The 12376-nt window shown below is 47.7% G+C and overlaps 2 protein-coding genes across 4 annotated transcripts in view; one reads left to right on the forward strand and one right to left on the reverse strand.

The window, feature by feature from the left end:
- Positions 1-11680, forward strand: part of B3GALNT2 (beta-1,3-N-acetylgalactosaminyltransferase 2) — a 61731-nt gene extending 50051 nt beyond the window's left edge. For both annotated transcript variants that reach the window (XM_059170405.1, XM_059170404.1), the window contains 5 exons: positions 3813-3996; positions 6310-6435; positions 7071-7230; positions 7804-7860; positions 9130-11680. In XM_059170405.1, coding sequence (XP_059026388.1) covers positions 3813-3996; positions 6310-6435; positions 7071-7230; positions 7804-7860; positions 9130-9276 — 674 coding nt within the window. In that variant the 3' untranslated portion in view covers positions 9277-11680. The remainder of the gene's footprint in view (positions 1-3812; positions 3997-6309; positions 6436-7070; positions 7231-7803; positions 7861-9129) is intronic.
- The window catches only part of TBCE (tubulin folding cofactor E), a 76084-nt gene continuing 74097 nt past the window's right edge, over positions 10390-12376 (reverse strand). For both annotated transcript variants that reach the window (XM_059170403.1, XM_059170402.1), the window contains exons 16-17: positions 10859-10950; positions 10390-10689 (exon numbers count right to left, since the gene is read on the reverse strand). In XM_059170403.1, the coding sequence (XP_059026386.1) occupies positions 10597-10689; positions 10859-10950 (185 nt within the window). In that variant the 3' untranslated portion in view covers positions 10390-10596. The remainder of the gene's footprint in view (positions 10690-10858; positions 10951-12376) is intronic.

The raw sequence follows: 12376 nt of genomic DNA on the forward strand, positions 1-12376 counted from the left end.
CTAAATGTCATGGCTAGGGGTGCCTGGGTGGCTCAGTGGTTTGGGCCGCTGCCTTCGGCTCAGGTCATGGTCTCGGGGTCTTGGGATCGAGTCCCGCATCGGGCTCTCTGCTCAGCAGGGAGCCTGCTTCCCTCTCTCTCTCTCTGCCTGCCTCTCCCATCTACTTGTGATTTCTCTCTGTCAAATAAATAAATAAAATCTTTTAAAAAAAAAAGTAAAATAAAATAAATAAATAAATAAATGTCATGGCTAGAATGTCTAATATAGTGTTGAGTAGAAGAAGTAGAAGTAGGGACGCCTGGGTGGCTCAGTTGGTTAAGCAGCTGCCTTCGGCTCAGGTCATGATCCCAGCGTCCTGGGATCGAGTCCCACATCGGGCTCCTTGCTCCACAGGGAGCCTGCTTCTCCCTCTGACTCTTCCTTCCACTCTGTCTACCTGTGCTCGCTCTCACTCACTCTCTCTCTGACAAATAAATAAATAAAATCTTTAAAAAAAAAAAAAAAAAAAAAAAAAGAAGAAGTAGAAGTAGAACAGACATCCTTGTCTTGTTCCCACTCTCAGAGGGAAAGTATCCAGTCTTTCACCATAAGGATGACATTGAAAAATCTATGACCTTGGACTTTGTTGGCCCTAGCGTGGCTGTGTCTGGTTTATCCTGTAGCCAGGTGGGGACTTCTGCAGAACGGCTACAGAGGCCATATAGCTATAGTGGGTTTTGTGCTACTGTCAGAAGGGAAGGGAAGAAGGGAAGAACCTTTTTTTCCCTGTCCCAGCAAGCGTGGTGCATTTTGATGCCTGCGTCTGTCCCTCTGTTGGAGGTGGCCCAGTGGACTCAGCTTCCTGCCCTGCTTCATGTGTGCACTTTCTCCTCATGTGAATATTTAAACATAGACTCTCTTTCAGAGTACGGTTTGTTAAATGCGTCTCCTAATCTATCACATTTCAAGGATGGGTTTGTTAGAAAGATTCCTTTAAAACTTGGGGTCAGGAACATTAGCCTAGAACTCAAGAAGGATTTTGTCAGGATGGGAGCGGCTGTGTTTATCTTCTTGAATGATACTTACTTAAATACCTATGATTCCTGAGAATTCCGTGTCCCTGAACTTTAAGAAAGATAGACTACCATGGATGCAGTTCCTGTTGGCCACCTGTCCTGAATTATCACCTAGGGAACAAAGGTGCCCAGTGGAATTTCTGTCCTGACATCTCAGAGCTCCACAGAGCATGGATTCCGATAAAAGAATTAGGACCCAGCTTCCCTAAAGGCTCTCCGTGACCGGAGAAAGCAGAGGCTCTCTGTGACCGGAGAAAGCAGAGCAGATCCTGAGAGGAGACTCTCCGGGAGCCCCTGACAGCACAGTGTTGAGGAGGGCACACACCCCATTTGAGCCACTGCCTGTTCTTTGCAGATGCAAATGGACTGTGGCTTTATAAAATTTTTTCAAAAACCTCTTAATTTATAGTGTTCCCTCACAGAAGTAGTTGTATTCTTACATCACCTCCAAAGAGTAGGCTAGAACAGGTACATGGGTTTTACCCATAAACTTGCCATTAAAAATAGATTTAAAATTTAGAGATCCTTAACTCCAGTCCAGAGAGTTTTCATGAAACTGTGAGACCACTCTGCCAAGGAAGGTGTCCTCTTAGCTCCCCAAGCAGCTATTAATACCCCAGCCCTGGGGAAAACTCGGATCCGGAGCTCAGGCAGCTTCCTAAGGCAGCGAAGCCGTGGGGCCGGGGCAGGTGTAATACACTGTCTGACTGGAGTATCCAGCACCTTCCCTTCTCTGACCAGTTCATTCCCGAATATACCACCGGGAGGTTTTAAAAACTAGTTTAAGGGGCCCTTAAGACTTCTGCCACTAAACTGTTCTAGAAGGGGCTGCTCCTGTACCCTGGACAAAAGCTTGTCATAATTTTTCTGTCATGGAGGCTAAAGGAATAAGGTCTGGGTGAGGGACGATTTCTTTCAAATAAGAGTGAAATAACTTAAGTTGTAGGCTAAAAAAATGAAAATGAGTAGACTGTCTTCTCATGTTCTGGATATATCTGAAAAATCTCAGTATACATTTTTTAAAATCCAGGATCTAAGTGCCATTCAGAACCATCAGGTTATACACCGGTTATTAAATTTTGTCGGGCATTGGCATCCCTGTCCGGGCCCTACCTCAAGCTACAAAGTTAAAATCTTCGAGACTGGAGCACAGATGTCTGTGTCTTCGCAGACTCGCTAGACAGAGGTGATCTAGCAAACTCTGAGGCGGGCAGCTCTGCGGTTCTTTTCGGTCGCACCCATACAGGTTTAAAGCACACGCAGATCTGCTACTGCATGTGCCTGGTTTCCTGACACCGGCAGTGGGGTTCATCTGAAAGGCCTGTGTTTAATTCCTGCTCTCCCCTTGTTACAGCCGTTTTCCCATTTTGCCAGTTTTCAAACACTTGGACTTTCCTTCAAGTGTTAAATTGCATATACTTCTCTTTATCTCCCAAGTAAAGGCTCTTACGGTAGAGTGTGATAGAATGTACAGTAGAATGTGCTGGCGGAGCACAGGGTCATTCAGGCCTGAGTTTCCCAAACAGTGGTTGTCTGGGGTCCCGCTGCCTCAGAGTTCTGGGAAGACACATGCTGAAGACAGAGTTGTGGCCTCCGCCCCCGACCTGCTGAATGTGGGTGTCAGCAAGCTGTCCCCGCCCTCCTCCACCTCCCGCTCATGAGAACTTGGGCCCGGAAACCTGCAGCTTTGCCCCGCCTGTCCCCGTGGGCAGAAGCAGAAATCAGGTCTCGGCCTTCGATCCCCACACCCCAGGCTTCCCCTGTGGTGCCGGGAGGCAGGGTGCTGAGCGGCTCTGTTGTTTCCTTGCCCTGCAGCCACTCGCTGTATTTACTAGATATTTTCTCTGATTGGAGTGAGACATTTGAGAAAATCCTGCCGTAGTGAAAGTGGCCGCCTTAAGTCCACAGGATCTGAGGCCAGTCCCTGCACGGATGTAACAAGTGATTCGTTAACGTGTCAGATAGTAAACAGGTGTCTTTCAGCACATTTTTATTATGAAATAGCACAGAGACACCAAGAATGGAGAGCACTGTGGGAAACAGCCATGTCCTTCTTACTCAGAATTAACAAATGCTTGTGTTTTGTCATATTTGCTTCCTTTTAAGACAAAACCGTCACAGACACAATCCCCCTCCCTGCTAGCTGTCCGGCGTCCCTCCCTTCCCTCGGAGAGGGTGTCCCTGTCCCGAAATCATGTGCACACTTCCCTTTCTTTCTTCCCTGCTTTCTACTACATACGTATGTATCTTTCTGTAACAGTTCTGATGGGAGTATTTTATAATCGAGGTCTGTGGCGTCATATTGTATATATCACCTAGCGATGAAGGCCCCTTCCCTGGCATCATTTGTCAGTGCCATTCCCCAGAACATGCAAGATCAGGTCACATCTTCTGCCTGCGGTATCCCATTATGTGACTGTCCCCAGGCTGGTCACTCTCCTGTCAGGAGAGTTTCCTCCGTTACAAACAGCACCGCAGGGGACATCCTTGTGAGCATGTGAGATACAGAGTCCGGGGCTGGGGTGGTCACGGAGGGACCCGCTGCCTCCCACGGCCTGACGGGGCCGCCACAGGACTGTCTGCAGGAAAGTGGCTGTGGATCCGCGCAGGGGCAGGAGGGCCTGGAGCCCAGCTCAGGGGCCTCCTGCTGCTTTCTGTTGGGTCCCCCGGGGAGAGGGTGTGAGTGTACAGAGTGTTCATGTGCTGGGTCTCACGTTTGCAACAGCATTTTTCTCCATCTCTGATTTTCCTTTGTAGAAGGTGACGCACTCTTACAGAACCTCCATTCTCGCCCTCGAAGACTTCTTGACCACATAAGTAACCTCCACAGGGAAGATGCCCTACTGAGGGAGGAAAGCAGCGTTTATGACGACATTGTTTTTGTGGATGTCGTGGACACTTACCGAAATGTCCCTGCGAAATTGCTGAACTTCTACAGATGGTAGGTGGTTAGAATGTGAGGTAGGTAGAACTTGTCTTACTGTTTTTTGGATGTAGGAACAATTTATTAACATTAGACCCCTGCATTTTTTTTTTTAAACCAACCCCAGAACCCCTCAACACCTGGGATGTGATGTGTTGTGTCCTGGTTCTTTGTGAGGATTGACCTTTTAAAGTTCTGCTGCTTTGTCATTCAGATGAGCAGATCTGTGATGTTAATGATCTTTACCAAAAATAGGGCAAAAGTCGCTCTCATTTCGAGTTGTTCCATTCTGAGTCAAAATGAGTCCTCTGAGTCATTGTCTTGGTTGCCTCAAGCCAACACCAGATGAAAATCACTGAGTTTGAAAATGTCCCGTGTTCAGTGGCGATCACACCTGCAGACCTACATGACCCAAGTACAGCTCCCCCGAACCCAGGTTACTGGTCTGAATTCTCTTTAGAACATGCACATTCTGTTTCCATCCTCTACTCTACACATTCGAGAACTACTTGCCCTAATTCCAAACCTTTTCTGCAAGATGAAATGCAAAGCCCTGGGATTCTCCTGTAACTTCCCAACCCTTCAGCATTTCTTCCACCTGGGTTGTCATTCCTGCCTTTATGCGACTGATGGCAGCAACAATAACAACTACTATTATTTACATATTTGTACAGTTAACAAGATTAGTCACTCTGGGGTCCACTTACTTGCTTTTGAGCCCTGTGACACTGTCCACCCTAGAATGAACCTGAGCTGTCTCTGTCTAACCTAAATCTAGAGGTTTCCACATCTTTGTCTTTTAAAACTGGATCAGGAAGCTCGTTTCTTGGTGAGCGAAGTCTGTCGCTCTCGCTTGCCTGTTGCCCTGGGCAGAGTGGATGGATGTAGTCCGGATTCATTTACGGAAGGTCATGTCTCATAGCTAGGGCAAATTAATATAATTTTGGAAACACCCTGTGGCTAGAGGGCAGATAGAAGTAAGAGCTGGAAATCGGGGTGTCTAGAATATCAGGGTTGTGTTTGGACAACTGAACCGAGAAAAAGAACTTTCTTTAGCTCAAGGCCCCTGAGAGGGGTTCTTGTTGTAAGGGGGCCAAGGCAGGAATGGAAAGAGTTCAGTGAAGGGTGGGAATGGAGGTCCAGGAAGTGGGAAATCTGGATTGTGGGGTTCTAGGACTTTCTCTGGGGAGCTGATTCCTGGTTATGGAAGTTCAGTGTAGTTTATCTGTTACCTTCAGTGTTAAGTCTAATCTCCTGTACTCCTTGTGCATCTCTAAGATCTTAGTCATCAATGCCACCTGAATCACTAGTGACAGGCTAATGGACCTGGACTTGGGGACCCACTCCTTTCCCTCCCCGCCTGTGACACCTGTCCACCGTCCATGCTGTAATGAAAGCGGCACTAGGCATTCTTTCTTTGGGTGACTCCTCAGTGACCGCAGTGTCCTTTATCACAGGGTTCCTCCTGATGAGCAAATATTATGTGCTCCTGTGCTATTAATTAGAAGTAAACTTCAGAAGCACGGGGTCATGCACTTTGGTGTGGACCTGTTGTGAAATTCACCATTCTTCTACCGAAAAACACTTTCTCCAGATTTCTTTTATTCAGATTTCTGCCATTTGGTTCCCTAGCAAGACTCTGGGCTTGTTTTGTTTTGTTTTGTTTTGTTTTAATCCAAGATGGACAGGGATTGGCAGTGTGGAATGAAGTCAGTTTTGTCTCTGCTCACCCCGACATGTCTGGGTAAATGAAGTCACTCTCCTGCGCCTTCCTAAAGGTCATTTATAAGAGTTTAATTGCGGGGAATCATTTCTTTTGGGGAAGTCTGTTTCTATGTTACAGCTCAGTGTTTTAAAAACCATTAGCTCTCTGAGTGGAGTGGAACTCGTGGCACAGTAGGGCATCTTGTGCAGCAGGGTTCCGTGGGAGAGCCTGTGAGGACACCTGTCCCCACACCCTGGGCCCCCGGGAAGAACCCAAGTGCCAGGGTTGGCATGTTTGCCAGCCTGATGGGAACAAGGTCACAGAACCATTTGTTTGCATGTAGGTTCCACTTAAGCCAGGTCTGTAGTTTATTGTGTTTTCGTCCTCACTCTTCAGATCTGCTTGGTGCTTCTCTGTGTTACACTCAGTGAGTATCGAGTGAGGACGCAGTCGCTGGTGGCAGTGTTCTGAGCACGTTCTCAGCCTCGGAGAAACAGAGAAAGTGTGCAGGTCGTCCAGGGACGGTCCTCCAGTAAAACGGTGGTGATGTCACCACGGCGGCATCTCTTCCTCTCCTTGTACGGAGGTATGGATGCACTGACTCCCGTTTTCCCTTCTGCCAACAGGACCGTGGAAACAACCAGCTTTGACTTACTGCTGAAGACAGACGACGACTGTTACATAGACTTGGAGGCTGTATTTAATAGGATTACCCACAAGAATCTGGACGGGCCTAATTTTTGGTGGGGAAAGTAAGTTAAACCTTGTTCGCTCTTCGGCTTCATGTACCTGATCAAAAGGAATTAATTTAAAATGACAAACACACAAGCTGTTTTTCATAAGCAAAATGTGGCTGAGATGGGCAGCCTCCCACCTTGGGCCCCTGGGCCCCTGGGCCCCTGGGCGTTAGCAGTCTGCAGTGAGAGGGGAGATCTGCAGACCCAGAAGCCTGGGCTAAGGTAAATGAGAAGGGGAAGACCATGTGGCTCTCATCGTCACGGCCTAGAAGTAACGGTGCTCGTGTGAGGAGGAGCTGTACAGGGTAGGTTAGAAGAGAGTTGTGACACGTTTCTGAAACTTCGCTGTTGCTTCAGCGAAGGAAGAATTCCTTCGGATTCGGGGTCTTTAGCGTATATACACATGATGCTCTGGTACTTTCAGAAACTCCACAGATGTAACTTAGAGAATGTGATGCACCAGTCTTTCATGTCACACACCCGCTAGGTAAATGATGCCTTTCTTTAGACCAAAAAAAAAAAAAAGAAATGTTCCTTCTTTCCCTGCTTTTACAGCTTAGTCCTTTGTAGTGATCGTAAAGGGGCCCCGGCTCGTAGTGTAGGACAGCTGTCACACCAACACAAAAAAGCCACCTCTTTTTGGCTCTCAGTTTCAGACTGAACTGGGCCGTGGACCGAACCGGCAAGTGGCAGGAGCTGGAGTACCCCAGTCCTGCCTACCCAGCCTTTGCCTGCGGCTCGGGGTACGTCATCTCCAGGGACATTGTGCACTGGCTCGCCGGCAACGCGGGCAGACTGAAGACCTATCAGGTGAGTCCGGATTTCCGCCCCAACCGTGTACTCTTCACGCCGAGTCCCGTCCAGCCCAGTGTTGACCTCTGAGCACATAGCAGCGCACCTGGGGGGAGTGCCCCTCTGAGGTCAGGGACACAGCCATGGCCTCCAAACCCTGGCTCTAAATTCTGTTCCTAAAATCTTTTTTTGAGCCTTCTAAATAGGTTTTCGGGCAGTACTTAAAAGGGTAGTCCCTGGAGGAACCAAAAGCTTGACAGTCACAAGGAGGAAGGCTGTAAAGCACGGGCTTCCCTTTTGTGGATTCCACTCATCAGCCCACCTGGCGACCGGAGCCACTGTAGCGCTCATGCTGCCGGCGCGGGGCCTCAGGGCGGCCGACCGGCCCCTCGCCATCTTGTGTGTAGGCATGTCAGCTGCCGGGTGTCCACGGCCACTAGGTTTCCCTCTGTGTACAAGTGGTAGACTTGGCATTTCCCGGTAGAATAATTACAGAACAAGTGGAAAGATGATTTATGGGAACGTGTGGCATCGTGTTTAGAGATGACGCAGCATTTCAGCTTCTGCATTTTGACTCACGGGTGCATACAGGGTGAAGACGTGAGCATGGGCATCTGGATGGCAGCCATAGGACCTGCGCGCTACCAGGTAAGCGAGCCTGGCGGGGCCAGCCCCAGGTCTTTGCGGAGTGTGAGGGAGTTAGGTGCCCGGGTCAGACATTGGGCAGGAACAGCAAGCGGAAGGTCCGGCAGCAGGGCTGAGCCCGATTCAGCTCACAGTCATCCACCTGTGTTCGCATACTTTTCTGAGTTTAAAAGAAATGTTTTAGATGGAAGTTTTCCCACCCACAGAGAATTAGGTTTTTATATGTTTCATTAGAAGTTCTTTGTAGCTTTAAAATATAAGGAGTCAGGGGCGCCTGGCTGGCTCTGTCAGTGGAGCCTGCAGCTCTTGATCTGAAGGTCATGAGTTTGAGCCCATGTTGGGTACAGAGATCACTTCAAAAAAAAAAGATCTTAAGGAATCCGCTGGCAAGTTCCCAGCAGTGTGATGGTCCAGGGACCCTTCAGCTCTTCTGACTGATGCAGATGGAACCCCGGATGTAAGTACCAGAAGGTGCTCCTGGAAATCCACTGACCGCTGGGCCAGGGAAAAAAGGAAGGAAGGAATCTCCGGAGGCTGGAAATGGGAACAGGGGCGCTGGGAAGAGAGGCAGGCACGAAGCTGGGCTTCAGCTCAAGGCTTTCTGGGGAATTTCCGATTCCTGCAGCTTCCACTTAGGCCACAGAAGGTGCAAGGGGTAGAGGCACACGCAGGGACAGGTGGGGCAGGAAGCCTGTGCGGCACCTGGGCCCAGAGCAGGCCCCGCTCGCGTCAGGGGTGCACAGGGATGAACCCTCTCTCCTGGGCCAGCCGTGACTGCCCTGCGTCCTCCCAAAGTCCCAGCTTTGACTTGTCGAACGCTGAACATCATTTTCTGCGTCTGATCATTGTGGTAGCTGGGGTTGGTGGGTCTTTGTGGGCAGGTGTGTCTGCAGACCGTAGCTCAGGAAGCTGGTTTCCTGATGTGTTTAGAGACTTGTGTGTGTGACCTCATGTCCTTGAAAAGGAAGTATTTAAAATGTTCTCTACAAAGAGGACTGATGTTGCTTTCTGCCTCGCACCGAAGGCCATGACCATCTCCGACTGCACTGCTGGCGAACGGGACCCCAGCTAAGGGCAGGCTGGGGTTCCAGGTGCTCAGGGCAAACCCTTTCCATCCCACCCAGGGTCAAGGTTGAGACATGGGTTCTGTTTTCTAAATTAAACACGCGCACACGCAGGCACCTAGAATCCTCTCCCCCACCCCCACCCTCCTTGGAGCCTTCAAGCTCATTTCCACGGCTCCGAGTTCACTTTGGTTTGGTTTCTTGCCAGGACGGTCTGTGGCTGTGTGAGAAGACGTGTGAGACGGGAATGCTGTCCTCCCCGCAGTACTCGCCCCAGGAGCTGGCGCAGCTGTGGCAGCTGAAGGAACTGTGTGGGGATCCTTGTCAGTGCGAAGCAGCAGCGGGAGGGTTTTAACTTGCTGTGCCGGAGGAGGACGGTACGCCTGGGAGCAGCTGGGGTCAGTCGGAGGGGAGCCTGCAGTTAGGTAACAGGCGCTGTGGTCTTTCCAGATAGTTCTAGGTTGGCACTTTTTACCTGAAACCAATGTGATATTTCTAAATGTTTGCACAAAATTTCCTTTTTAAAAATCAACTGATACTGTACATAAAAATTTTATTTCCATATTAGAAGACCATTTGAAAAACACCAAATTGTTTTATAAAACATGTTTCTAAACCTGAGGTATCCTTTCTAGTTTATAATTCATTACCTATCACTTTTGGTTAAAATTGGCCTCGTCAGAAATCTAGTAACTAAGAATGTGAATTCCAGCCTGGATTACAGAATGGCTCTGTGAAGCAGAATTAGGATCATGAAGGGCCAAAAACAACTCACAGAATGCTGTGTGGTCACTTATACCAAAGTTTGGGAATGGAAATGGTCTGAGTGAAGTGGGCAACTGGAAAAGGAACCCATATAAGTCTCAGTTCTGGACCTTGGTTTTAAAGGTCACTTATTAAGTGAGCTAATTTCAGTTTTCTTTTGCTGTTTAACATAAAGCCTGAAGGTCACAGTCTAGTACTATTTTAAAAAAAAAGCTAAAATTCTGTGGCTATAAATCAAATACCTCTCTGGGTTTTAGTGACATAGGGAAGGACAGTGCTAAGTAGCAGACACTTTAAAAGAATGAATTTTTCTTTCCTCCCGTCATTGCATAATGTTTACCTAATATGAGTGAACTCCGATCAGAGATGGAAATCTTCTGTAGGATATATGCCCAACTCTAGGGAAAAGCATGTAATGAATTTTTGTAAGTACTCTAAAAACAGGGTAATGGAGGGAAGAGATCACAGCACACGTTACATATAGAAAATGCCTAAGTTTAAGCAACATTTCCCAAAGTGACCGTCCAAATCATTTTGCTAACTTTATAAGCTCGTAGTATCCATAGAGTTCCATTAGAACTGGTCCTATGACCAACATTAACTGTGTTCAGATTTCATTAGACTAGCTAGGTTCTATTTAATATTTAAATCTCCACATATGGAAATGTATAGTCACGAAATATGAAATAAAATCAGAAAATCATTAGTAGGTGCAAAGCCTTTATTACTGCTGTTACATACAAGCCTAGAAATGGTCTCTTCCCAGTGAAAATACCACCTTTTCTACACTTAGGGCAAGTTGTAAAACCTCTTTTTCTGACAGAATTGTTCCAATAAATCCTTTATTTCCGGTGACCCCCACACCCAGTCATGATAATCAGTGTAGTCCCCAGACTTTCTTAGTTCATTATTACCATCGCACCAACAGACAATCTCCACTTTCCACAGAATAAAACTGTAATGACTGCTGGTCATTTTCGAGCTCGATCTCTCTGCCAGGCATCTACAAACAGAACAAAGGGTTGGGGTGATAAAGGCGGAGCCATCTTCATACCTCCCGAACAGAGGCATATGTTTCCCATTTAGAAACAATACATGTCACATGGAGCCCTAGATTCACAGTGTGTCACACTAGGGGGACTCAGCCGGACTCTGTTCTGTGGGCTACTTACTTTGGGGCTTTCATAGGACAGCAGCAGTTTTGACACAGGAACTTTAAGAAGACGGGCCAGCAGTCCCTTCACCTTCTGAATTGTCATGGAGTCTGTCAAAGAAAAACACCCTCAGTTCTCTCAAATGACACGTGTCAATCTAGCTCGTGTGACAAGACCTCAGTCGCAATGACTCACGGTATCCGTTTCCCCGTGGACATCATTAGGGAAAGTCTCGCCTGCCCCATGCACCTGGAGAGCCGGTTCCACACCACTGACCCGACAAGTGGGGAACTGAGCCAGGGTTTGGCCTAAGTGCCCTTTGACAGTGGGATTCCATTTCAGTGGTGGCGAACATTTCCTCCATCTGAATAAACCCGAAATCCCGTTCTGTGCACAGAGGAGTAAATCTGAGTAGAAAGAATCATTCATTTTCTAAACCTCTGATGACTCGCTTACAGATGGCAGCGAGAATGCTGGCATGGGGGCTCAGGCGTCCGGAAGGCGCCTCTCCATGGCTCTGCCTTGGTTTCCTCCTCTGTGGAATGAGGCAGGGACCGGTCTGTGAGATCGTAATGTGGGACCTGCCTCATGAGCAGATGCCTTGGTTTGTTCAGAAAATGCTATGAACTTATTTCCAAAGATGGGTTGTGGTAAATATTGGCTATTTTGATGATGAGAAATATAGTTTCTTTGAAGCTTTAGCTGGAGGTACAGCAATAGTATGGTGTTCCTACAAATATCACATGTATTCAAATATTTTTCTATCAAAAATGATTTTTGTAAAGCTGTGTTTTTATGCAACTTGTGATAATAAATGTTATCTTTATTTTAGAATAAAAACTGGCCTTGTTTATGTGTTGAATATAAACAATTGACATACTTCACATAACTTGTTCTTTTGTCTGTGAATATGTGTAGATAATCTTGTCCTTCTTACAGATTTCGGTGGACCAGGTTTCACTGTTCGGAGGGTGGTTAGTGATGGGTCAAGAGCAACGAGAAAGGACCCATTCCTAAGTCATGTCAGAAACAAGCACTTTGGCCGTACAACAATCCTAGTAAGAAATTTGCCCACTTGCAGAAAAAAATGGCAATTTGCCCATAATGCTCTAAATACTACCATTTCTAATGTCAACATAACACACAACTGTCTTAACATTCAGAAAACATGGAGATGGTTTGTGGCTTCCTAGGCCCCCTGTGGAATGGGGGTCTACACTTCCAGGCTTTTCTCTGGTTGTCAGGACGGGCAGGTTTCGTGATGTCCTGACACCACGGTGCTGCTTTCTCGTCCAGCCGTCCATGCAGCCGGCCAGCACCTGAAGGGCCACGGGGTCAGATGACTCAGGATTGAATTTTTTTACTTTAGTTTAATGAATTTCAATTTAAATGGCGACTCGTGGCAGCGATACTGCACAGTCAACCCTAGACCCCTGTGCTCTCGCTCCTGGTGCCTGACCGTGGGGCATGGAGCTGCCGGGGGTTACTCGGCCCTTCCCCTTCCCCACTGGTGAGCAGTCAGGTGGTGGAGAAATT

This window comes from Mustela lutreola, chromosome 4 (assembly GCF_030435805.1).
Source record: "Mustela lutreola isolate mMusLut2 chromosome 4, mMusLut2.pri, whole genome shotgun sequence".
NCBI classification, from domain to species: Eukaryota; Metazoa; Chordata; class Mammalia; order Carnivora; family Mustelidae; genus Mustela; species Mustela lutreola.